The following is a 27,991-nucleotide window of genomic DNA, read 5'->3' as shown; positions in this document are numbered from 1 at the left end:
CAAGATCAGGATGTCACTAAAGAGAAAGGAGGTTCAATGTCTCCCTAAGCGTACCTTCACAAATGCAAACTTTACAAAATGAGTTATGAGAACAAAAAGGTTTTAGGGTTAAAAAAATTTAGGAATTACTGGATTAAACAAAATCCAACAATTATGTTTGATGTAGGAATTCTCAAAGACTTCAACACACTAACTCGTATAGTGAATCTTCCTCTGAGAGAGAGAGAGAGACAGAAAACAGTGCTCCTAAATTGTGCTAGAGTAACCGGCGGATTATAGTAATTCCACAGAGCTCCTCAGAACCACAACTGGAACTTGAACTTAATTATACATGGATGAGTACACCTTTGGATAAACTGACGAGCCAAGTGCATGAGAAGAAATATGATGGATGCATCTAGAAAAAGGGCAGTCCAAGCAAAATTATCAGTGCTGATTCCCTACTCTTCAAAGAGAAATGCCCAGCTTCTATATTCCCATCTCATTCTTTAGGGGAAAAAAATTTCTAAAGAAATTAGAAATTAAAAGATTAATTAAATTAAATGAATTAGAATGAAAGATTCTTCATTAGACCATTAGATTCTCACTGCTTATGGGAAATAATCCTTGTAATGATCCAGTTTCTTTATCCCAAATCTCAACTAGGCAGCCTAAAAATCTGTTCTCATCAACAAACTTACCCACTAGGGGTGAGTACTGTGCATACAAGACCTCACAGACATCTGTCGCAGGGAGCTGAGGACTACAGTGGCTATCAGACAGGGACGCAGGGAGAGATGGGGGATGGGACAGCACAATCCTCCATCTCCACTTTAATGGACAGGGCCAATTTTATCTGTTTTATCTGTTACTGTTCACTGTGCATTTTCACTTGAAAAAAAGGTTCTACTCAGAGGAAAAAGGTTAACTATCATGCTAAAAACACTCCTGTAAGAACTGTCGATTGATGCCCCTCACTGTAAATCAATAAAGCACTGCTGTGTGTTATGTCAGCTTTTGTAAATCATAACAGCAAGAGTTTGTCCCTCGGAACCTGCATTCACTGCTGATTTACTCATAAAATCTAAGTGACACCATTTTATCTTTAATCACACACACACACACGCAAAACCCAACAAAACAGCCCTGCCTTATCAGCATGGTTTCTTGCAAATACTCTTCCAAATTCTTCCAAACAAACCAGACGTGAGAACCAAGCATTCTGTTCATTCCCACCTCCCATTAATTTCTTCCATTTCCTCCCTCTCCTTCCTAGATCTCTGAATTATCACCTATTCCCTCCTCTTTCCATCATGTTTCAGAAGAAAAGCTCTTTCTGCATGTTAAAGACACTTCATTACTGGACTTTTGCCCTCTTGCTCCTTGTATCATCTGCCCTCTCCCCGGAGATAGTATAAAGAAGGAGGCTAAAGGCTTGTATAATTTCCACTCTAAAAAATAAAATCTTCCCTGATCTTGCTCCTTATTCCTTTCCTAAACTTCCATCTCATCTCACGTCTCCCTTCATCATCAGACTCATCTAATTTGTGGCTTCAGCTTCCTTATTATCTTCATTACCACAAATTCTATAATACCTTGCTATGTAACTCTGACTAAAATTTGATTCTTAACTTACATATGTAACAATACTGATCAAGCTTAATAACCTATTTTGATATATATATATATATTTGATATATATTTTGATATATAAGGGAGGCAAAGTAGCGTGAAATTATCTCACTTGGGTAGTTGGCAGGGGACATACACATAGACATGGGCGCGCACACACACATACACACACAAACTATATTTCACACATTCCCTTTTGAATCTGCCCCACAGACAAAGTATACAACTTCAAGTTTATACATATGCAATCACCAGAGAAAATCACTGCCTTCAAAATGCAAGCCTACTGATTGCATCCTTCCAGGAAAAAATGGATATTAAGGAAAGAACATCTGATTTTCATTCACCAATGCTTAACAGAGCCTGGTACATGGTTATGTGCTTAGTAAGTATTTGTTGAATGAATAAATGATTCTATATTTTCTAAAAAAAAAAACAAAAAACCTTCTGTACTATTTAATGTCATGTGTATACAGTATATCATGTGTATATAGTAATTATTCAGAATTTTTGGAAAAGCTAGATTTTACTAATTTAAACTTCTAAGATTCCTAAGAACCAAAAAAAGATTTGATGCGTTCTATATTCAGAGTCTAGCCTTGCTTTCTTGGGCCAAGGGCTTTATGGTAATTCTAAAATTCTGAAAGAAGAAAATAAGCCTAAAAAGAACTGAATTCTAAATCGAATTTCTTATTAAGTCAAATTTGATTAGCATATAGTAAAGTTAGTTATATTTGGCAAGGAAAGAGAATGGACAGTCGGCTAACATTTTTAAAAGCACAAGCTAAAGTGGCTCAACAATTATGCTTCACTTTCTTACCTTCTGAGGCTTTCTTTCTTCTCCTCACGTGATAGACAGCTGTCTAAGTGCTTATTAATGTGATTTTCTGGAATATTAACCCCACAAACAGGACAATCCACTGTATTTTTCAAAAAGAGAAAAAGATTTTATTATTTGTAGGAAGAGTAAAAATAATACAACCAGGTATCTTTCAACAACTAACATTAAAGAATGAAATCCAACCTTAACATGCACTTAGAAAAGCAGAAGAGAAAAAGGACATCTCAGGACAGCAGGAGTGGAACAGACTGCTTACTGGGCAAGGGCTACACTGTGGAAAATCACATAATTAGAATCCTGGCCTCGAAGAAGAGATTTCAAAGTCATCTGGAATTAGTTTTATTAGAAAGTGCTTTAGTTAAATCTTTTCTACCAAGGCATGACCAAGCTATAAAACTAATCTTGAGTTTATACCAAGTCTTAGGAACCACTCATGTGGAGCACTGAAGCAGTCATAACAACCTGAGTAAGATAAAAATATTTGCCAGGGGAACAGAGTTGGGGAAGGGTATGTAGAAACATGAATTGGTTGGACCAACTACGTTCAAATTATTAAGGACTACAAATTCGTTCACTTAGCCCTCATTTGTAATGAAAGGCATACCTCATTTTATTGTACTTCACTTTATTGCACTTTGCAGATACTGCATTTTTAAAATTTTTTAACAAATTAAAGATTTGTGGCAACCCTGCATTGCCAGATGATGGTCAGCATTGTTTTTCAGTTGAAGCACAGTTGGTTTGCAGTGTTGTCAGTTTCTGGTACACAGCACAGTGATTGAGGGGTATCAGTTGTGTTCAGTTGTGTGTGTGTGTGTGTATATATACACACACACATCCTCTTTTTAATGTTACTTTCCATTATGGTTTGTTACAGGATATTGAATATAGTTCCCGGGCCATATAGTAGGACTTTGTGGTTTATCTTTTTTATATTTAATACTTTGTATCTACTAATCCCAAACTCCTAATTTATCCCTACCTCGCTCCCTTCGCCCTTTGGTAACCATGTTTGCTTTCTACATCTGTGAGTCTTGGAAATAAGCTCACTTGTGTCCTATTTTAGATTCTACATATAAACTGTATTATAGGGCATTTGTCTTTCTCGTTCTGATGCACTTCACTAGTATGATAATCTCTAGGTCCAATCATGTTGGTGCAAATGACATTATTTCGTTCTTTTTTATGGCTGTATAATATTCCATTGCATACATGTACTATATCTTCCTTATCCATTTATCTGTCAATGGACATTTAAGTTGCTTCCATGTCGTCCATGTTCATGGTTATTATGAATAGTGCTGATATGAACACAGGGGTGCATGTACATTTTTGAGTAAGAGTTTTCTCTAGATATATGTCCAGGAGTAGGATTCCTGGATCATATGACAACTCTATTTTTTGTTTAAAGAAACTCCATACTGTTGTCTATAGCAGTGCACCAATTTACTTCCCACCAACAGTGTAGGAGGGTTCACTTTTCTACACGTGTTTTCCACCATTTGTTATCTGTAGACTTTTTAACGATGGCCATTCTGATTGGTGTGAGGTGGTACCTCATCCTAGTTTTGATTTCTATTTCTCTAATAATCAGCCTAGAATCCTAAGTCTTAAAAGATGATGCTGTGAAAGTTCTGCACTCAATATGCCAGAAAATTTGGAAAATTCAAGAAGTGGCCACAGGACTGGAAAAGGTCAGTTTTCATTCCAATCCCAAAGAAAGGCAATGTCAAAGAATGCTCAAACTACTGCACAATTGCACTCATCTTACACACTAGCAAAGTAATGCTGAAAATTCTCCAAGCCAGGATTCATCAGTATGTGAACCGTGAACTTTCAGATGATCAAGCTGGATTTAGAAAAGGCAGAGGAACCAGAGATCAAATTGCCAACATCCACTGGATCATTGAAAAAGCAAGACAAGACCAGAAAAATATCTACTTCTGCTTTATTAACTACACCAAAGCCTGTGACTGCATGGATACAACAAACTGTGAAAAATTCTGAAAGATGGGAATACCGGACCAACTGATCTGCCTCCTGAGAAATCTGTATGCAGGTCAAGAAGCAACAGTTAGAACTGGACATGGAACAACAGACTGGTTCCAAATCAGGAAAGGAGTACATCAAGGCTGTATATTTTTTTTTCTTTTTTTTTTTCATCAAGGCTGTATATTACTACCCTCCTTATTTAACTTATAAGCAGAGTACATCATAAGAAATGCTGGACGGGATGAAGCACAAGCTGGAATCAAGACTGCCAGGAGAAATATTAATAACCTCAGGTAAACAAATGACACCACACTTACAGCAGAAAGCAAAGAAAAGCTAAAGAGCCTTTTGATGAAACTGAAAAAGGAGAGTGAAAAAGTTGCCTTAAAACTCAACATTAAGAAAACTAAAATCACGGCATCCCATCCCATCACGTCATGGCAAACAGATGGGGAAACAATGGAAACAGTGAGAGATTTTATTTTCTTGGGCTCCAAAATCACTGCAGATGGTGACTGCAGCCATGAAATTAAAAGACACTTACTCCTTGGAAGAAAAATTATGACCAACCTAGACAACATATTAAAAAGCAGAGACATTACTTTGTCAACAAAGGTCTGTAGAGTCAAAGCTATTGTTTTTCCAGTCGTCACATATGGATGTGAGAGTTGGACCATAAAGAAAGCTGAGTGCCAAAGAATTGATGCTTTTGAACTGTGGTGTTGGAGAAGACTTTTGAGAGCCCCTTGGACTCCAAGGAGATCCAACCAGTCCATCCTAAAGGAAATCAGTCTTAAATATGCATTGGAAGGACTGATGCTACAGCTGAAACTCCAATACTCTGGCAACCTGATGTGAAGAACTGACTCATCTGAAAAGACCCTGATGCTGGGAAAGATTGAAGACAGGAGAAGGGGACGACAGAGGATGAGATGGTTGGATGGCATCACTGACTCATGGACATGAATCTAAGCAAGCTCTGGGAGTTGGTGATAGACAGGGAAGCCTGGCGTGCTGCAGTCCATGGGGTCCCAAAGATTTGGACACGACTGAGCGACTGAACTGAACTGAGTAATCAGCCACTTTGAACATCTTTTCATGTGCCTATTGGCCATCTGTATGTCTTCAGGGAAATGTCTATTTAGCTCTTCTGCCTATTTATTGCGGAGAAGGCAATGGCACCCCGCTCCAGTACTCTTGCATGGAAAATCCCATGGACAGAGGAGCCTGGTAGGCTGTAGTCCACGAGGTCGCTAAGAGTCGGACACGACTGAGCAGCTTCACTTTCACTTTTCACTTTTATGCGCTTGAGAAGGAAATGGCAACCCACTCCAGTGTTCTTGCCTGGAGAATCCCAGGGACGGGGGAGCCTGGTGGGCTGCCGCCTATGGGGTTGCACAGAGTCGGACGCGACGGGAGTGACTTAGCAGCAGCAGCAGCCCATTTATTGATCCAGTTGTTTGTTTTTTGTTATTGAGTTTTATCAGCAGTTTGTAGATGTTGGAAATTATGCTCTTATTGGTTGCATCACCCGGAAATATTTTCTCCTAGTCTATATATATAGGTTGTCTATCTGCTTTGTTTATGGTTTCCCTTGCTGTGCAAAAGCTCATATGTTTGATTAGGTCCCATTTGTTTATCTTTGCTTTTATTTTTACTGCCTTGGGAGACTGACTTAAGAAAACTAGTACATTTTACCTACGTTCTCTTCTAGGAGTTTTATGGTGGTGTGCTTCATATTTAAGCCTTCAAAACATTTTGAAATTACTCTTGTGTACAGTGTGAGGGTGTGTTCTAATTTCACTGATTTACATGTGGCTGTCCAGCTATCCCAACACTACTTGCTGAAGAGACTGTCTTTTCTCCTACTCTTGCCTTCTTTGATGAAGAGTGAGATGGTCACATTTTTAAGCAATAAAGCATTTTTTAATTAGGGTGTGTACATTTTTTTTTAGACATAATGCTACTGCATACATAACAAACTACAGTATAGCATAAAAATAACATTTATACACACTGGGAAACAAGAAAGTTCAAATGACTCACTTTATCGTGCTATCTGTCCTACTGCAGAACCGAACCCACAATTTCTCCAAGGTACGCCTATATAAGTGTAGCATTAAAAAGCAGAAACACAATCATTCTGAAACTGATACAGTTCCAGGGACCTCTGGAGGTACCTCACAGCCTAGAGACCACCATGGATGGGGGAGGTGAGGCCCTCCATCTCCACTTTAATGGAGCAAAGCAAATTTTATCTACTCTACATGCTATGGGTTCACTGAAAAATTTCAGGTTCTGCTCAGGGAAAAATGGTATCCGCTTAAAAACAGTACAATAAAAACTGTCAATTGATCAAAAACTGACCAAAGATAAGATATGCTAGGAAATACAAGAGAACAATTCACATATCTATATGAAATGCAAACACACAAGTAATAACGAACTAATTCCAACCTAAGTTTAGTAACCACTAATGGCCCTGCACTACGTGTGGTGTGGGGCATACCAAAGATGTCTAGGGTAGAGTTTCTGCCTAAAAGGTGTTCTGAAATTCACTGGCAATAAGATATGGAAACAAGAGGTTGAACAAGTTGACCTAGTCATCAAAAAGCTAAGCAAACTGTCCAGAAAACAAGTGCTGCCACGCTTTAGTGATGTGAGAGACCGATACTATACAACATAACTGAAGAATGGTTAGACCTAGATAGAGTCTGGAAAGGTGGAATGGGGTTGGCGACATGTTCAGTTAAGGCTCGGGTAACAAAGATTTCAGGCTTTTGGGGGCCAGATGGCCTCTGTCACAATCAACAAACTAAGTGATTAGCATGAAAGCAGCCGTGGACGACAGGTAAACAAACGGGCATGGTTGTGTTCCAGTGAGGCCTTGTTTATAAAAACAGGTGACAGGCTATAGGTTTTTAATCCCTGAGCGTTTTCAAGGAATAAAGGGGAGATCAGCGTGGCTAGAGCAGAAGGATTTTTGAGAGGGAGAGATGAGAAACAAGGATGGACAGGTAGGGTAGCAGCCAAACTGTCCAAGGCTGTAAATGCCAGTCAAAGCAGCCTGGAAGTATTCAAATGATGATATAATAAGATAGAAAGAGCTCTTCAATATTAAACTGGAGCTGATATGAAGGATGAGGGGGAGAAGAAAAGCTGAAAAACAGAAAGTTATGCCATATGTGGACCATAAACTAACGAAAAATGCTTCGTTTTTCCCGCCATTAGCCTGCATTCCTATTCTGAGGAGAAAGAGAACATATCTGGAAGCACTGCCTCCATCCACATGCGAGGCTGTTACGAGGTAAGAGCTGGTCTGCCCTTTCCCATCCTTTCCCCGCAAAAATCCTCCTTATTTATTATGTCATGTGGGATGAGAAGGTTTCCACTAAGAAAACAAAACATGTGAAGATAATTTCCTACCTTTAGTAACTTGTTTCAAGGCTGATGTAGAGGGTGTCTCAGGAACACAATCCTCTGAGGAACCTGGAGCTGACTTTTCTGCAGAAGGTATCCCTCTGGTCTTCGCAGGAGAGCTCAGCTTTTTCTGAGGGCTGGATTTGCTTTCATTCTCTTTTATCAACAACTCTGACGCAGAACCACCAGTTTCTCTGATCAAGAAATTCTCCATTAACTTGCTTCCTTGTTTTAATGAATGTCTGAAGGCTACAGCGGTGTGTGTTTTGATAGCCAGATTCTTTGAAGAGGAGGAAGCAGCAGATGTGGGTGGTGACTCTAAGGCAAACTGCAACAGATGATTCCTTGAAGCACAGAAAACACAACAGATAATAAAGATGTCAACTTACATATACACAACTGACATAAGCTGTTTTCTCAATTAACATTTGTTTCTTTGAAATACAGAACTTACTGCACAATGGCAACCAGTGTTTCTTCTAGAATAAAATACAAAGCAATAAATCTGACTTTAAAAGCAGTTAATCTCTCTATAAAAGATAACAAAGGGACCTGAGATTCTGGCCATGGAGAATAGCTTATATGAGACTTACTCTCCAACCACAAACAACTTTAAAATCTCAACAAAACATACAAAACCATTTATAAGCATGATCTATAATCAACACAGGCAACTATCCCTGAGACAGAAGGGAAACTTGAGGTGATCCAACATTTCCACAAGAATCTCCCATGGAAGCGTGCTCTAGGAGTGGGATATTAAAGTCAAAACAGGGACCAGTGATCTCTCTGGGTAGAGAGAACAGATTAGAGCTCTGGGCAAAGGCTGCGAGGACTGGAGGCACAGGGCGCTGAGCAGGAAGCAGCCACAAACACCCTAAAAATCTGCTGAGAAATGCTCCTCAATGACTGGTCATCTCCGGGGCTGCAGAAGCATAAGACAAAGTCACAGAACACCGGACAGGAAGCAGATGTCGTGAAGCTGAGAGTCTAAAGGTCGGTGCAGGGAAACTGTTGGAACATGAGCCTGCCCAAAGTTGCGAGGCTCTGGTAAAGATTCTAGACACTCAGCTGAAACCCCACAAAGGCTACACCTTAAGAAGGATCCTCCTCTAGAAAAAGAAACAAAAGTGAAGCAGAGCAAATCTAACAGAAATCAAACCAGGCCTTGACGGAATAAGTGAGGAGGTAGGAATTTAACTGCCTGTCAGAACAAAATTCAACATCTTTCAAAGGAAGACAATTCACAGCCTCTATAACATTTCATTCATAATATTCAACACACATTTAAAAATCACTAGGCACGCAAAGAAGACATTAGCCAGCAATCAAGAGACAAATTAGAAGCAGATCCAGAAGTGATCTGAGTAGCATTAGAAGAATTTCAAAAGAACTATGATCAATATATGTTAACAAAAAAAGAAAAAATAGACAAATAAATAAAATAATGTATACTTAAGAGGGAATTAAAATCCATCCCCAAAGGATAAACAAAGAAAATGAAATCTAGGCAAAACATAACCAAACTACTGAAAAAAATACAGAGAAAATCTTTTAAACAACCAGAGAAAAATAAGATATACTACCTCTAAGGCACAGTTCCTCAACCTTGGCATTACCAACACTGAGTCGAATAATATTTTGCTGTAGAGACTGTTCTGTGCCTTACAGAAATGTCAACAGCATAACACCCCTAACCTCAGACGAGGACAACCAAAACATGTTCAGACATTACCAAATGTTTCCTGGAGGAGGAGGTAAAGAAAGCAAAATCACTCCCACTCAAGAACAATGGCTCTAAGGAAATAACAGTAAGAAATATCACTGACTTGTCAACAAAGACTATGGAAGAAAGAAGATAACAGAATGACATCTTAAAAGTACAGGTAAAAAAACAAACTGAATCCTATTCCTATTGAAAATATTCTTCCAGAATGAAAGCAAAACACATTCTCAAGCAAACAAAAACTATAAGAATTCCTCATCAGCAGACAAGAAATACTGTAACAACTGTTCTTGAGCATAGAGAAGGTGATTATAGATAGAAGCATATAAAGTGTCAACAAGAATCAACAACCCCAGAAAAAGAAAGTATGTGGCTAAATACAACAGTATTGACAGTATTGACATCCCTAGCAATGTCTTAGGGAATTTATAACATATATGGAAGTAAAATAACTCAAAACAGTAAAAAAGAGGAATTAAATAATGCAAAAATATTACTGTAACCAATTAAATACAATGATACATACTCTAACTGAAAGACAAAACTTGTCAGACTATATTAAAAAATAAAATAAAATGCAACTGTATACTATTTTAAAAAAATCATTTTATAAAGATGCAGAAAGATTAGGGGAAAAAGGATGAGAAAAGACATACCACGTAAATAAATACAAACCAAAAGAAAGTCAATGTGACAACACTAACAACAGACAAAACAGATCTTAAGGCAAAAGCATTGAGAAAGAGGTGCATCTCACTTTGACAAAATGATAAATTTAATTAGAAACCATAAAATCATAAACTTTATTCATTTCATAGCATAGTTTCAAATGTATAAAGCAAAAATTGACAGAACTAAAAAGAGATATAGCCAGTTCACAATAATTGTTGGTTTAAATAAAAGTGAATATGCATTTAAACACACCACTCTAACAAAGCAGATAAGAATCAGTAAGAATACAGAAGATCTGAACCAATCCAATTAACCAAATTGATACAATTAACAAATTAAAAACACCACATCTCACCAACGGAGAATATACAATATTTTCAAGTATACATGGCATATTCATTAGCATAGACCATGTTCTGGGCCATAAAGTAGGACATGTCTCAAGAAATTTACAAGGAAGGAAATAATTCAGTATATCTTCTGTGACCACTGTGAATTCACATGAAACTCAATAATGGAAAAATAACTAGAAAATCTCCAAATGTTAAGAAATGAAGCACCACACTTCTAAATAATTCCCTAAGTCAAACAACAATGAAGATCAGAAAATATTCTGAATTGAACAACAGCTTTGGGGTTCACCAAAACAGTTCATTAGTGAACAATTTAGAAGTTAATAGAAAAACTGAAAATCAATGTCCTAAATTTCCAATATAAAAGGTTAGGAAATTAACAGCAAATTACACCCAAAGAAGATAGTAATAACAGATACTAGTGAAAAAGTAAACATACAAAAGAAAATTAGTAAAGCCAAGAGCTGGTTCTGTGAAAAAATGAACAAAATCAGGAAAGCCCTACCAAGAACAAGCAAGAAAGATGAGTGAAAATACAAAACACAAAAAGAGGTAAAAGGAGATATCACTAAAATCCTCACAGAAATTCAAAGATAATAAGAGGATATTATAGATACTTTATACCAATAAAGTTGTAATTTTAGATGAAATGGACAAATTCTTTGGAAAAAACTACTCATCAAAGCCAACAAAGGAAAAACAAAAACTTGAAGAGTAGTATTATATATTAAAGAGATTCAGATGTAATTAAAAACTTTCCTACAAAGAAAATACATCTTTGTGAGGAAACAGAAATAAAGTAAAAATAAAGAACTGCAATCGTTACAAGTCTTTCTCTTCTAGGATCTGGGTTTGGTTCAAAGAAGGTTCTCAGAAAAGCTTTCATCTCATTATAACAAAGTAAAAGGCACACTATTCAACTGCTGGATAAAACTGTCATTGATAAATCACTTCCAAGATACTACAAGGGTACACCTCTCAGCAAAGCGTCTATCCTAGAGAGAACTCCTCTTTATTTTTATTCACAATTCAGATGCATTTTACTCTTCCAATTTGCTCTCTTACTTCAACACATGCCAAAAAAGAATGTGGTAGAGAGTGGCATCATGGCAATAATAACGTTATGCCTCATGTTAAAGTCAATATTCATTAACTTTTCCATGTTCCTACTAATTTCAGCAGTGGAAATATCACAGAGAACAGAACAGTTTCTATCCTTATGAATCTTACACCATGGTAAAGGAACAGAGAATAGACACTATCAACTTAGGTAAAAAGTACTATGGGGGGAAAAAAAAAGGAAGCGAACAATGAGGAGGGGGTGATACTCTATAGGATGGTCACAGATCTCAAGGAGAAGATGCCTATGAAAAACAGTCCAAAGTAGTAGAGAACTAAAGGATGTGAACATCTAGGGAAACACTGTTTCACTTTGTAAGTACAAAGTCTGTAAGATCAGAGTGTGATCAGCAGGTTTGAGAAGCAGAGAGAGGTCACTGTGCCTGGAGCAGAATGACCCAAGGAGAAGAAGCAGGTGAATATGTCAGGGAGCTTGCTCTGCAGGGCTGGGAGGACTCACAGAGACAAACAGGGGTTTCACTCCAGTGAGACAGGAAACCACCTCTGAACAACACGCAGTATGACCTACTTTTTATTTTCAAGGATCACTTAGGTTGCTGCCCTTGGCAGATTCCGCAGGGACAGCAAAGATAGAGCCAATGGGATTTACTGATGGAACAACAGAGTGTGAAAGAGAGGGGGCAAAAATGACTTTAAGGTTTTTGGCCTGAGCAAATGCAAGGAGGGAGCTGCCATTTACTAAGTAAAGAAAGACCGCAGAGCAGCAGATTGGGAGTGGGGTTTGGAGGGGGGGCGGGCAGCAGAGGGAACCAGAGTTTAGTTTTGGTTTTAAGAGGTCCAAGCAGAGGTAAGTGAGACAAGCAGTTGGATACATGAGGCTGATATCTTGGAAAGAGATCTAGCTGAGAAGCCATTCATTGCTTCCAGCCATAAATCTGGAAGCCATGAATGTAATAATTGGTATGTATAACCATGAGACTGTTTATGGCAATTTACATAACTTAAAAATGAGATGTGTGAAAATATTAATTACAAAACTGACACTTAAAGTTGAATTGCTAATCTTTCCTTCAATTTCCATCACTCCTATATATTAAATTGAGTTGGCATTACAAGACCTCACAGCATTCATCACAGACATTCAAACTGCATGAACTGGACTTTCAAAATAATTGTGACTCAATAAAATATAGGAAAATCTTGCCCGTTAGTTAACTATACAATAACTTCACCTTTTCAAAATGTGGCTAAGAATCAAAAGCGAAAACAGGTCTCTGGGTAAACACGGGCAGTCATAAAACCCATGCAATCAAATCCATGAACTTTGGTAACTAGTCAAAGTCCCTGCAAATACTTGTTATAACCCAGGACATGCAACCTGGGACCATTTGGTTAAACAGGCAGAGACCCACCAAGCACAAGTTCTCATCAGCTCCACAGGGCATGCACATACATGCATCAGAGCAACACAATATCAATACATAAAATATATAGGGTAGTAATGATAGGAACATTTTCTTAGGTTCCGCTGTTCCAGATACAGTACTATGCTGGGTATTTTTTAATATATCTCTTCATGTCTAATCCTTACAGCAATTCCTCAAAGTGTCCACAATATTATTCCCATCTTTCAATGTGGAAAAGAAGCTAAAAAGGATTAATATCTTGATCACACTCGTATCAAAACCAGTAGGGTCTTAAGTCTGTGCTAATGCATGGCAGCAACCATCACAATATTGTTAATTATCCTCCAGCTAAAAATAAAATTAAATTAAAAAAAAAAATCAAGTAGGGTCAAGATGGAAACCTAGTTCTGCCTGAACCCAAACCCAGTCTGCTTTAAACTATGCTATAAGGGAAGGTGAAATTATATTCTACATCCTCTTTGTTTAAATTTTTAAACTTGAAATAAGCACCTGGAGAAAAATTCATACCTCATCAATGTATAAACCAAAGCAATAAATGATGCTCTACATGCTAAAGCTGTAAAAATTATAATACACAAGCAAACTGGCTGCTGTGCAAAAATACAAAAACAACATTTTCTTACTTAGGTCAAGAATAAAGTTCCACTTAGACAACAACATTCTAAATAAACTTCCAAATAAATACTTTGTAAATCTGTATTTAAAAATCTAATAAATATATTCTAAATGTTATATATAAACACAACGGTTTCTTAAGAACATTATTTTAAATAAAACTGACTGGGGGGGGGGGGACAAACTTGTTCCTTGAAAATAAAAGGTGAAAGAAGAAAATATAAGATCTGCATGTCAGCCCTGTTCCCAAAAACCTCTGGAATTATTTCCAATACTCTTTTGGTATTTGGTTTAGAAGATTACATTTAAAAAAATCATAATATCATAAAATGGCAATGACGGATGGGAAAGAGAGGAAGAAATAAAATTAACAAACTATAAATATCTTATATTTTATTCATAAAATTAAACTTCCTCCCTCACTGATCTTAATCCAGATTTCAAAAAAGTAATGAAACTGATACCCCTATTAATTTTGCAAATGAAGTACCACAGCACTTTAGATATGACAAATATCCAAGAAATGTTCACCATGAGGCAATTCCAAGGCAGATGGAGAAGCGAATTATAAAATCCATCTCAAATCTACAGACAAGGCTTCCTACCTCACCAAACCCACTATAAAGAATACTTAAATACCCTGTTTCTTCAGGGAAGAGAGGAGAGACTGCAATCATCCCAAGGCTTCCCTTTAAGTTACCAAAGGATCTATGAACCCAAAGATACCGATAACTTCTCTCCAACAAACAGATGCTGTTCTTTGTAACACTCCTTGTTTCCTAGCAGGCAGGATTTTAGCTTTCAATACCAGCTGAGGGAAAAAAGCAGCCATGAGATAGTTTTACCATATCAGAGAAAAGCAGAGAGTCCATCAGTTCCTTTTTTTTTTTTTAATCCCCAATCAGTTTCTTTCTAAATATACAGCTCCATCTTTTCTCATGGACTTCAAAATCTAACTGATGAAGGACTTTGAAATAAGAAAAGCAGGACTTCCTGGATGGCTCAGTGGTAAAGAATCTGACTGCCAACACAGGAGACATGAGTTCAATCCTTGGTCCAGGAAGATCCCACATGCTGTGCAGCAACAAAGCCCATGCACCACAACTAGTAAACCTGTGCTCTAGGGTCCCGGAACTGCAATTATTAAGCTCATGTGCCACAACTGCTAAAGATCTGTGCACCCAAGGAGCCGAGATAGATAAATAAAAAGGAGAAAAGCTATCACTTTAATTATGAGCATCAGAGACTCTCAGAGTGTCTTAATCTAGGAAAGTATACCACCTTCTCATGACTTTGCTTAAGGAAATAACCAACCAATTTCTAGAATGCCCCGTTAGGCAAGTTCAAAGGAGTAAATCTGATCATCTTTAGGATGCAAACCAATGAATAAACTTGCAATTCTATCAGAAGAAATTTCTTTACAGTTTTGGGAGCAATGTAATGTACCTCTAAGAATATTCCAACAAGCTTGGAAGTCACTGCATTTAAGTATGTAGCCACCTAGCCATTAACTAAACACAGTACATTCCTACTAAAAATTCTTGCTTGGCTTGCATGATTAAAACCAAAAATAAGTCAACATATCGTTTGATAAAACATTATCTTTTTAAATCCCTCTAGGTGACCGCTCACTTAACACCATCATGCATCTGACAGTTAAGAACTAAAGCTACATGTCATAAAGCACCAGCGATTACATATTTCACGTTACACATCATTTTATACATGCTGAGCAAATCAGAGTAAGAATTAGTGGATTAATATATAACAGACACAGAAACCGTAATACATATGTGTGTACACATACACATCCATGTGCGACCCAGCTCTGTCCACTGAGAGGGTTTAGAAGCAATGACACCACAGTAATAATGAGCATACCCAGCTCCAAATCCTGATTTCTAAATACCATTCCCCAATGAAAGGAACCAGGGCTCCTTGGGAACATGGCTGATTCTAATGCTGGGCAGGAAAAACAAAAGATGAAGCTGAAGTATTTCTCAACTACTCAAAAGTAAGTTCCCAAATTTACATTCTAACTTGTTTTTCATACAGGAGATTTTCTGTTAAGTAAAGGAAAAGACTCTTACTATGTTCACATTGTTCACATGTGATTAACGCCTGTGGTCGCATCCTTTCTTTCACCCCAAATATGCAACACTGCATTCCCTAACCCTCAAAAGTTCAAAGAGTAAAGGGGGGAACACATATCAAAGGCAAAAGCAGTTAGGGATTAGTCACAAAATTAAATCATACCGTGCAAAATTCAAGCTTTTTACCAGTTCATCTAAAACACGGTTATTTTTCAGGTCTGGTTCTGTGACTGTCTAGAAAAGAAAAACAACAGATGGAAAAAGGTCAGCAACAATAATTAACTTGTCATAATCTCATTTTTGAAAATGTGTGCCCCATCCTCCTGAGACTCCCCATCCCACTAAGTCTTCCAGGAAAGCCTCAAAATAAAGTTCATTTATCTCATACTAATAGGGAATTTTAAAACAGTGAATCACTATCTGCTGACTGGAAGTCTGATTCAAAACTCTCCAAAGCATCTGGTAAAAACATATGCCCTTTGTACAGCCTAAAATAAAACCTAATATGAGCAAGAATCCTTCTTCAAAATGGCAGCACACAGTTTCCCTCAAAATTTCTCCTTCAAAGAACAGAGATGCTCTTTTAAGCAGGAATGCGGGAGGAGCCTGAGATGCTCAAAGCAACTTTAAAAACAAGACTGGTGTTCAGGAATGCAAGAGGAAAACAATAAACCTGGTAGTTATTTAGCATGAAGAATGAACAGCATGAACATTTGCATACAGTTAATCTCTGTGATGATACCACCTTGAGGACAGAAGAATCCCTAGTTGTTGCAGAGCTTAGACTTGAAAGCAGAGTCAGTTCAATGACATCCTGACACCAACAGCCTCCCAAACTAGAACCGAGACCCTCTAACTCGCCCGCGTCCTTTCCCCCAGACCCTACCGCTTCTTTTGCTTTCTTTACTTCCCCCATTTCCTTTCCCCTTTTACCTACCTTTGCACCTATTTCAACTACATGAAATATTTCGAAAACAAATTTTCTGGTGTTTTCCCTGAAGGTCTGATTTGGGCAAGAGGTAAGGGGCCATGAATCTTTGCCTGCTGCACAAATACTAAAATATCAATCCTTTGCAAATAAATGATCCTTCCACCAGATTTTCTACCCAAGTTGAAAAATTTTTTAAAATGAGGAGTCATAAAAAACATAGTCCATAAGATTTAAAGTCTGCTATATTCTGATCTTAACATTAGCTTTTTCTTCCTAAAAAACATTTAGGTTATCAGAAATCTTAATGAACAGTTGAACAAAGCCCAGTTCTCCATATATGTATTTTAGAAGTCTTTTCTGAAAATGTTTTTTATATAGCTTAATTCAATAATCATGCATCTTCCCATGGCTTATGTATATACATAAAGCAGAAATATCTGCACCAATTAGTTAGCTTTAAAGGAAAAAAGGAAAAGAAAAAAACTCACCACACAACAAGTTGGACATTGTGTTTTATAGGACAGAAATTTTCTTATACAAAGAGAACAGTCTGCAAAAGCACAAATGCAACATAATCAATTAGTTAAGCTGTATAATAATATTGGAACCTAACTTCTAACAAGTTATTTTAAGTCCTAGAATATTTCCACCAAGGTCTATCATTATAATCTTAAAATTCTAGTACATGGACTCTAACTATACACAGTTGCAAATATGACTTAGTAGCATTCTCAGGAAAGTGATACATATCAAATAATAGTAATCCTGAGTCCCCAGCACATCACAACTCTATAAGCAATATGTATCTTTCTCTGTATCTTCCATCTGTAAAATGAAGGAAACATAAAGAACTAGGATAGTTCTATATAAACACGTCAGATATCTCCACTGCGAAGCATTCTAAAATATAAATCTTGAAACAAGATCTATACGTGTGTTAAAAAATAATATATACCAGATTATCAAATTAGGGATTTCTACATCCTAACTCTGTAAATAACGTCCTTCATCCTGCATTTAACAAATATTTTTGTAGCAAGCGCTGTTATAAGGAAAGGTTCTTGACCTCAAGGAAAGCAGTGAGGCAATTACATATAATTCAGTGTATTAAGGACAATGTACTAAGTTTTAACAATAAGTAGAAATTGGCATGAACTAAATTCTGCACACCCAAGGCAGTGTAAAATGGTCTCCTAAAACCTGACAAATAGAATGGTACTGTACTAGTAGCTAATGTGCTATTAGCACAAATTCACTTTAGTGAAGGGGATCCACAGTGGCTCAGACAGCAAAGATTCTGTCTGCAATGCACGTCACCCAGGTTCGATCCCTGGGTCGGGAAGATCCCCTGGAGGAGGGAATGGCAACCCACTCCCGTATTCTTGCCTTGAAAATCCCATGGACAGAGGAGCCTGGCGGGCTATAGTCCATGGAGTTGCAAAGAGTCAGGCATGCCTGAGTGACTAACACACACACACCTTAGTGAAGTGGTCTAACAGACTCTACCCCTAGTCATACTGAACTAATGAACTGTGACCAATAAATCACAACCATAATAAGTGATTCTGATTGAATAACAATTATTTCTTAAAAATTAATATGTTTTTGTTATTAGGTTGAACCACAAGAAACTTTATGGTAAGTCAAAAAAAAAAGACAAATATTGGCAATTTCATTAACATAATATTGTGCACTTACTGCATGCTCTGTTTTAAGCATGGTAGATGTATGAACACTTTCAAACCTTATAGCAGCTCCGAATCCCATTTTATGAAAAGGAAAACACAGCATAGAGCTTAGTTAACTTGCCCGTGATCATGGAGTTAACAGGTGGCAAAGGGAAGTACCAGAGTCATGCTTTTAACATACTTCTAGTATCTAATCAGTGCCTCCACACGTACTACGGTATGTAAAATGAGGCCACTGCTTTCTCTTCTGCATAATCTCACCTGTGTTTTCTTCTGAAATATGGAGACCAGACACTAGTCCAAAGCAGATCAAGCCCTTGGCTTACTTTCAACTTCCCAGCCTACTACCAAATATGTGCTGGTGAACTGCAGACCAGCATAATTTATTCTCCAGTGAGCAACCATATTTCAAAGTAGAGCAGCTGAAGACCTTCGAACCAGGTATTCCTACGTGGCTTTATTTAAATCACCTGTGAAGTTTGTTTTTCCACCCCCAAAGCTCAACTGTGAGCCATGTGTATAGGGTAGGGGAAGGAAGAGTAAAACCATGAAATAAAGGGTGGCTTCACAGAAACAAGCAAGCCCAGGGAAGGAGGTATTTCTCATCTTCAACAGGATACAGCCATCTACTGGCTTTTATGTATCAGAAGAGCGTAGCATCCTCACAGTAAAAATCAAGTTGCTAAAACTTAAACCAAACCTTTTGACATGTGATCTTAAGGATTTTATGAGAAAATAAACCATCTCAAAAATAATTCTGAAGTGTCCAATTAAAAAAGAGAAAATCCAGTTCCAAGTTTGAAAGGAATAGGAGATCCTTTCAAAGCTGAGGAAAGCTGGCTTCTGCCTCCAATTCCAGTGTTAAGTGAGCAGTGAGCTAGTAAGAGAATAACCTCCTTTCAACTATCGACCAGCAATCCAGCATTTCTGTAAGTGCGGTTCTGCGTAATTGCATGTTCTTTCCGTATATAATAACTCTCTCTTCTTCCCTGTCTTGTTTCACAATGCTGCCTCATAAGAATGAAAAAGAAGAATAACACTGATTATTTGTCTGAAAGAATATTACACTGCCTCTTAGTTGAGCAAACGTCAATAAATGGAACACTTCACATTTTTTTTTTTTTAGTAAAATTAAATTACTTTTTATTCCAGTATAAGCCTCAATTAATTTAGTGGTCAAAATTCACAAAAGGAAAAAAAAAAAAAAATTCACAAAAGGAAAAGAAAAATGACCGCTGGTTCATCTCTAAAATAGTGGTAATTTAATAGTACCTAAAAGCCAATAACTTCATCTAGCAGTAAATATTTGAACATCTCCCACTATCTAGTCAGAAAAACTGCGCAAATGCAAAGCAAACTGGCACTTGAGCAGATCGATCTATTAGTGAGACTATTTCTCACTTAATGGTGTTTTATGGATGGGAGTAAGCTCAGGCCCTCTCCCCACAAAAGTAGTCTTTAACAACAAGAATTTGGATCAATTTAATTGCCTCACATTCTGCCACTGCACCTCACTCCAACCTTAATAGCAGCAGATATGCAAATGTAGTGTTTGTTACCCATACTGAAAAATCTGAACATAGGAAAACAGAATAAAGGAATGTAAAAAGACAAACCCTGAAATGTTTAAGGACAGCAAAGTGGCTAGGATTCTGGGTCACTGATTCCAGTCAATCCAGGAGGACAGCAGAATATGACAGCTAAGTCTGGCTCCTACTAAGCTCTGGGCACTTTCGTGTCATTAACACAACTGTAGACCCAGAGCAACTTTTAGTCTTGAGGGAACCTGTGACAATGGGTGATTAGTAGAAAAGCGTACTGAATCATGACAGGTAGAATATGAAAAATAACCACTCACAAAATAAATTATCATTATTGGAAGTACTCTCCACTGACTTCTTAGATAAATAATGACATCAGTGATAATTGTATGTGACAAAGAAACAAGAAAAAAAGAGAATGGAAGACCAATTTTTCAGCTAAGTAGGGCTCATGAAATTAAATTAAAAAGTCATCTTTCTTCCCTAAAATGACATAATTAAAATCTACAGAGTAGACTTCCATGTTTGTCCAAAAGAAAGTAACCAATATTCAAAGTTACTCTCCTACAAACAACTAAAACACTGGGGGGAAATATGAAAAAAACTCTCTATTTTCAGACTTTGGACAACTATAGAAATGAGAGAAGTTCTCCCACAGCCCAGGATACCTGCCCATATGCAATTTCTTGACCATAGCACAGGAAGGAAAGCCAAAGGCCCATCAGTCTTGCTAGTTGAGAAAACAAAGATCCGAGTTCAAGGCAATCCACGCAGCTATAATTCACAGAGCAGAGTACCAAAAAGAAAGAAGCTCCATATACGTGAAGACCTCCAGAAACGTGCTTAAGTATCTACTCAATTCTATGACTGAACTTAAATCTGCACATATACAGGGATCCATGAGGCCAGATAAAGATCAACTTCCAGGGAAAGAACCGTAACTGGAGTGGTAACAAAGGGCCAAGAGTCCATAAAATTTCTAGCAGCCGGTTTGGAGAAACCTTACTAAACACTTGGGCATTGAGTAGACACCCCAGGGCACCATACCTTAGTATGACAGTAGATTAGCCAGAGTGAGTGGGTGATGTCAGAAAGATGGCAGAACAGGAAGCCAGCCGGGGCTTACCCCACGGTAACACAAATCAACAAGACACCAACCAACTCCCTTTGAGAGAAATACGGTAACCAGTTCAGATGCTCACATACCCCAAGACAAGCACAGAATCAGCCACATCAAAGCTGGTAGGAAATATGTGGCCCTCACTTGCCAGAGTTCCTATCCCTGGCTCAGCACCACATAATCAGAGAGAGACTCATAACTCCCAGCTTTTCCCAGGGGAAGGAGAGACAGAAGACTCAATCACAGATGACAAGTTCAGACTTTTCATGGGGCTGCCCCAGGAACTGAACATGCCTGGGGCACCATGCCTGAATCAAAGCACTGATAAGAAAAGGAACCAGGTCGGAGTCACTGAGAACAAAGGTTTGGATGAGGACCCAATCACTCACCATTACTCCTCCCCTGGGAGTAAACAGAAGGAATGCCCACCTCTTAGCTTCTCTTTAGGGATCCAACATTCCCACTTTTCAGCAGGCTGCCTAAGAGACTTGCTTCTATCTCACCCAACCCACAGCACTGAACAGACTTACTCTAGAAGCTGGGAGACTAATGAGAACAGAGAAGAGCAGGGCCGCTGCTCCAGAGGACCCACACTACAGGTGGAGGCGCGTTACAGCTCAGGAGCTTCTCCTTTGGTGAGAAAGAGAAGAGAGGATGTGACCAGTATCTCAGCTTCTCCAGAAGCTGAGGGACTGCTTCTGCTTTGCCGGACTCAGAGTGCTGACGGGTGCCTGGGGGCCATGAGGAACAAAAGACAGCTGGGCACTTTGCTGCAGTTCCAGAGATTGTGCAGTACCACAGATAAAAGAAGCAAAAGATTATATATTGAAGACAACACTGTTAAGATGTTAATTATCCTCAAACTGATCTCTAGATTTAGTGCAATCCCAGTAAACATCCCAGCAGGCTTTTTCTTGGAAAGAAACTGACAATCTGATTCTAAAATTTATATGAAAATGCATACAAAATGCAAAGATCCTAAAAGAACCAAAACAATGTTGATAAAGAAAAACAAAGTTGGAGTAGCGACAAAACCTGACTTGAAGACTTACTAAAAAGGCTACAATAATTAAGACAGTGTGAAGGATATAGACATAAAGAACAACAGAACAGAGGAGAATCCAGAAACAGACCCATATGTAAATTTCCTGGGGCCATATTGACTGACATGGAAAGAACTCTATCCAGTGATAGAAATGTTCAAGCTTAACCATAATTGTTATGTGGTATAAACATTTGTTGAAACTTACTGACACTTGTACACTTTACTGCGCGCTTGAAATGGATGCCTTTTGTTACATGTAAATTATATCTAAATCAAGAAGCTTTTAACACAGATTTAGAAACAATCCCCAAAACTTCTGTTGGCTCCTAATATGAATCTACCCTAGAAGGAAACTAAGACTCACTCAGGCCCTATAATGTGCCAGACCTTGGACTCGCTACATCTGACTCTCCCAACCATATCCTAAGGCAGAAACTACTCTCTAGAATTTCACATTTGAAGAAATGATGGGCCTTTGCAAACTCACCCACCTAGTAAGTGAAGAGCTATGTCAACCTTAGCTTATCTCTCATGCCCATGTTACTACTATATGTCTTCTTTATGGAAACTTTTCCACCAAAGCTACTACTACCCACTAAAGCCATTTTTAAGCCTAATTTTTTTTTTAACTTTCCAACACAAATCAACTCAAAGATAGAGAATAAGAAAGATCATAATCCTAGATAAGCCATAAACTGGACAGCCAGATACTGAACAAGGACAGGTGCACCCCTGTGTACTAAATACATCAAACTACAGCATAAAAATGCGTACATACTGGACTCACAAAGTGAAGTACAGACACATTTCAATATGTGAGTCTTTCCACCATCACAAAGCAAGTTAAGTGATAAAAGTGTCCGTAATAGTCTTCAGTGGGAGAACTCGTCCACGAGGATTTTTAAACTTTAAAATTCTACACCAAGGACTAGTTGGTTGAACCCTATCTCTTACCCTGTCAAAAACAAAAATTATGAAATTTAAAATCTAAAAAGTGCTGGACAAATAACCATATACAGTGATCAAAATCTTCATTCCCATAAATGTTATAAAAGCCATAAAAGTATCCAAGAGGGAGATAGTGGAAAGACCTTCCAAAAACCTCAAGACAGAGAGGCTAAAGTTGTAAATAAATATGTGTACTTATCTTTGGTGTCAAATTAACACTACGTTATGTAAAAATCACATTTTTCTAACTCAGAGAAACAATGCATACTTACAGTTATGTGAACACTGAGGAATCATCATTGCAATGTTGAAATATTCAAAGCAAATTCCACACCGCAGCAAATCATCTACTGTCTGAAATACAAAAATACATATATACCTATCAGAGAGCCACCAAGATGGGAACATCTGCCAACTGGAGCATCTGCCACAGAATTCTTTCTCCATCCCCTAAAAAAAGAATTTAATAATACTTCTGTGTCATAGATATAAATTTAAAAGCTAAGTCCACATAAACTGCAAGGTAGAGAAAAACCTCCCCCATATGACTTATTCAGATTTCCACTCCATATTGCCAGCCCTTCACAAAAAAGAGGCCTACTCTATGGTTCCACTTGCCACGTGTTTCCAGCTTCTATCCCAGCCTTCTCCTCTTCAGACCCCACTCCCTGGCCTACAGTCACTGCTGGGTGAAAGGTCCCCAAATCAAGGAACACTACAGACAAACATCAGAAAGTATCCAACTAAGACCCTTGCTTCACAAACGAGTAAACGTGTATCTAGAGTTTAGGCTTACTAGTTCAGGCTAATGCAGAGTGCCCATCGGTCAACCAGGACGAAACTTCCGGCTTCCCTGCTGCCCATCAGTCCAGGCCTTTCTGCATGGCACTACCCGGTGGAGTCTCAACTGCTCCACCACCAGGCAAGGTGATATTTCACATACTTTTTGAAACATGTGAGTGACCTAAATTTAAAAGTTGTTGTTAGTTGCTAATTCATGTCCATTTTTTTGTGACCCCATGAACTGTAGCCCGCCAGGCTCCTCTGTCCATGGGATTTCCCAGACAAGAATACTGGAGTGCAAAAAAAAAAAAAAAGAATACTGGAGTGGCTTGCCATTTCCTTCTCCAAGGGATCTTCCCGACCCAAGGATCGAACCCCCTTCTCCTGCTTAGCAGGTGGATTCTCTACCACCTGGAAAGCCCAAATTTAAAAGTACCGACAAAAAGATTAATCAGAGAACAAATCTACAACAATAATACATAACAACAGAACTATGTAGTTTAATTTTCTTAGGAGGTCTGTAGCATCCGTACGCCAATTTTACAGATGAAGCCTATAGAGATTACAAATGGAGTCAAATCCAAGAAGTTGACTCCACGGTGATTCCAAATTTTAAATACAGATACACACTGTGGGTATGTGTGTGCATAAGCAGACATGAGAAAAACTGAAGGACAATAAGAGCAAACATTAAACAGCGGTTATCTCTGGAGAGTAGGATGCTACATAACTTTCATTTTCTCCTTTATCCTACTCTAAATTTTAATTTTCTCTACTATCTACAAAAATCCACCTATAATCTGTCAAAAACAAATTTCTGGTACAGTAAAACCAGGGAAATAAACATTCAAATGCCCAAGTCTACAATTATTTGAGTGGTAATCTACCACTGATGCAAAAAGCTAAAGGACTGTGCTGAAAATCAATGAAGAGTAGAGGCAGGATCAGAAGCCAAAGACCTGGTACCTGGTCTATTTGCTTCTTTCACGATTGCCATCCTCTCCTAGAGAAACGGTTCTGTCAGATGTGCTGAGCAAGATCTGTGGAAGGTGACACCGCATCCAATGAGCTGTAGCATTCCTGTACAAACACATTCCTGTAACATCCACTGTCCAGTTCAGTGGATGCCCTAAGATTTCCTCAACTTACAGAAAGTAGAAGGGGAAAGTACAGAAAAGGTGAGAAGACTGAATCATTCAAGCAATGGTTCTTAAGTTTTATGGATCACAGATCCCTTTGAAAAATAAATGAAAATTGTGAATTCTCTTCTTAAAAAAACATACATACAGAAAACAATATACCAGTAATTCCAAACACCAAAACTTTTCCATGGATCCTCAGTTAGGAATTATGGATTTGGGGTCTGATTTCTATTCATTATAAGAAAGAACTCCAAATAGAGCTACTTCTGGAAACAGCTAATTCTTTGTCCCTGGAGGAGTTCAAGCAAACACCAGAAGAGAAATGGGTGGACACACTGTAAAAGGAATTAGAATAGTGGTGGGGGCTGCCTTTTCACCCTTCAGATTCCATGATTCTAATATGGGCTCAGTCAGTTACACCACTGAACACTCTGGTGCTGAATCCTACACTCAGGCTGTCATGCGAAAGCCAACCCAGAGACATGGAACCCGCCACTAAAGGGCACTGCGGAAGTTTGTGGGAATACATAAAATACGCTTAAATCTACAAAGCAGGTAGCTTTACAAGTTACAGAGCTTTCACTTCCCTTATTCAATTTATAATCTTTATGACAACAAATAAAAAGCAGGGGGAGAAATAACATATTGTGTGTTGATAATAATAATAAAGATATATTAATTTAATGCTTACTACCTTCTAGATGGTCTTTCCAGATGGCTCGGTGGTAAAAGAATCCGCCTGCCAATGTAGGAGGCGTGGGCTCAATCCCTGGGTTGGGACGATCCCCTGGAGAAGGAAATAACAACCCACTCCAGTATTCTTGCCTGGGAAATCCCATGGACAGAGGAGCCTGACTGGCTACAGCTCATGGGGTCACAAAAGAGTTGGATATGAATTAGTGACTAGACAACAAAAAAACCTTCAATCGATAAGCAAATAATTTTTGAGCACCTACTATGTGCCAGGCATTGGGTTAGGCACCGTGAATAAACCAAACAGGATCCCCACCCACACACATCAACTCATTTAACCAACTATATGAACTATTTCTGTCTTCAGTTTATAGTTGAAGAAATTCAGGCTCAGCGAAGTTAAGTAACTGAATCAAGGTCACACAGTTAAATAGGAGGCAGAGACTAACACAGAACCACTAGAACTCAATATATGCTCTTCTCCACTGTACACTGGTGGCAAGGCCACCACAAACGCAGAACCACAGCTTTCCAAAATCCTCCCACGATGTCAGCTTTTCACTATGGGGAGATCTCAAGTCACCAAGCACTTCAGATGACACCGCTGACAGCAGATATTAACCTCTTCCAAGTCCCTTCACTTAATCCTCAAAGTCATCTTATGAGTGAGTGGGGCAGACAGTGTAATTCCTAGTTAAAAAAACGGAGCAACAGAAGGAGAACGTGATCCTACTCAGTAACACCCTGAAATAATCACAGAACAAGGAGAAAAACCAGACAACTGATTCTTAGCTAGTACAGCACAGTGTATTCGCTCTTGATCAAACACTGTAGGAATCCAGGACTCACCACTATTGTCCATGGAGCAAAAATCAATGTTATTTAATAGTAACAGACTTCAATAAAATGAAAGGCTGGTCTAAGCGAGAATCCAGATTTGTCTGAGAGAGAGATGCACAAGAGTTAAGAGTTAGAACACAGTTAGGGAGGACTTAATGCAAATTAGCACTAGGCTTCTTGAGCGTAATTAAAAGAAATGAAAGAAAATTTAAAGGAGACTACCTGCTTTGCTAGGTGATTAAATAAATGTTTTTTGATGCAAGATCCAGCCAAACTCTGTCCGGTGTCACTGTGGGAGATTCTCCACTAAAGTACAGGGAGAGTTTACATAATGCCTGACACGCAGTGAGCCCTAAGAAAAGATTAGGTGTCACTGTCATTTCCACTGTTTGGAGTAATGTTTCTCTCAAGATCATTGTTGTTGTTGTGGTTGAACCGCAGAATATCCCGTTCCATACGACGGCCAATCTCGGCTCACCATCAGTGACCGAGGCCTGTTCCCGGCACTTGCCAGAGGAGGAAACTGAGACCCAGCGTCACGCCAGGCAAGCAGCGGGGCAGAGCCGGGTACCCTGGCCCAGCTTGCCGCTGGCGCCCGGTTCTTTCTCCTCCTCAAGGTGGGGCTGGCCTCCCGCGGTCGCCCAGACGGCCCTGAACTCCCCAAGGCACTCACCTTCATGACTGCCAAGGCCGGAGGCCACCGGGACTCGACCAGGGAATCCATGGTCTCCTCTAAAGAAACTGGGGGGGGTCCGCTACCCGCTGGTCTCCGGCGCTCCTCGGCCACTCGAAATTCCCCGCGCTACAGAGCTACGTCATCAGTCCGCGACGCGCCCGACGCGTTTGCAGAGCATGCTGGGAGTTGCAGTACGTGGGCGGAGCGCAGCCAAAGATGCTCTTATTGCTCTAGCGCCAGGCTCCGGCAACATGTCTGTGCGCACCTGTGTGGTTAAAAGGCTCACAGGCGGGTTTTGTACTGTACCCTTACTAAATGAATGCCTGTTGAATTTTAGAAAAAGACAGCCTAGAATCAAACCGTATCCAGGCCTTGTCAAACCTTTTCAAGTCTAGGCTCATGCCTCCTCCTTTCGGTCGCCCTCTCTGATTGCTGTAAAGATCTGTCCCTGCTCAGAGCCAGGGTTTTCACATCCATTTCTCCATCTCACTCCATCACAACATTGCAAGGTAAGTATTATCATTATTAGTTTACGCAGGAGAAAGCTTCGGCTCAGAAAAAGTGAATAGACTTTCTTTGAGTTACACAGTCCTTGACCAAGCTACAAATAGAACCTCTGGACTTAAAATAGGAGTTCTTTTTTCGCATAGGATGGTTAACCGAATTTAACATCTTAGCTTTGGAGCATAGCCTTCCAAATATTTCCTGTGCAGAAACGCAGATACAGGGTTTTTCCCCACAAATGTTATTATAT

The 27,991-nt window shown here is 38.8% G+C and overlaps 1 protein-coding gene across 1 annotated transcript in view; it reads right to left on the bottom strand.

Moving 5' to 3' along the window:
• Positions 1-27,359, bottom strand: part of RAD18 (RAD18 E3 ubiquitin protein ligase) — a 99,807-nt gene extending 72,448 nt beyond the window's left edge. The window contains exons 1-6 of the mRNA XM_065935277.1: positions 27,235-27,359; positions 23,376-23,457; positions 17,250-17,311; positions 15,994-16,064; positions 7,871-8,208; positions 2,432-2,531 (exon numbers count right to left, since the gene is read on the bottom strand). Coding sequence (XP_065791349.1) covers positions 2,432-2,531; positions 7,871-8,208; positions 15,994-16,064; positions 17,250-17,311; positions 23,376-23,457; positions 27,235-27,285 — 704 coding nt within the window. The 5' untranslated portion in view covers positions 27,286-27,359. The remainder of the gene's footprint in view (positions 1-2,431; positions 2,532-7,870; positions 8,209-15,993; positions 16,065-17,249; positions 17,312-23,375; positions 23,458-27,234) is intronic.
• Between the last annotated feature and the right edge of the window lie 632 nt (positions 27,360-27,991).

The sequence above is a fragment of the Muntiacus reevesi genome, chromosome 4 (assembly GCF_963930625.1).
Source record: "Muntiacus reevesi chromosome 4, mMunRee1.1, whole genome shotgun sequence".
Classification (NCBI taxonomy): Eukaryota; Metazoa; Chordata; class Mammalia; order Artiodactyla; family Cervidae; genus Muntiacus; species Muntiacus reevesi.
This window is presented reverse-complemented; position numbering and strand designations above follow the sequence as displayed.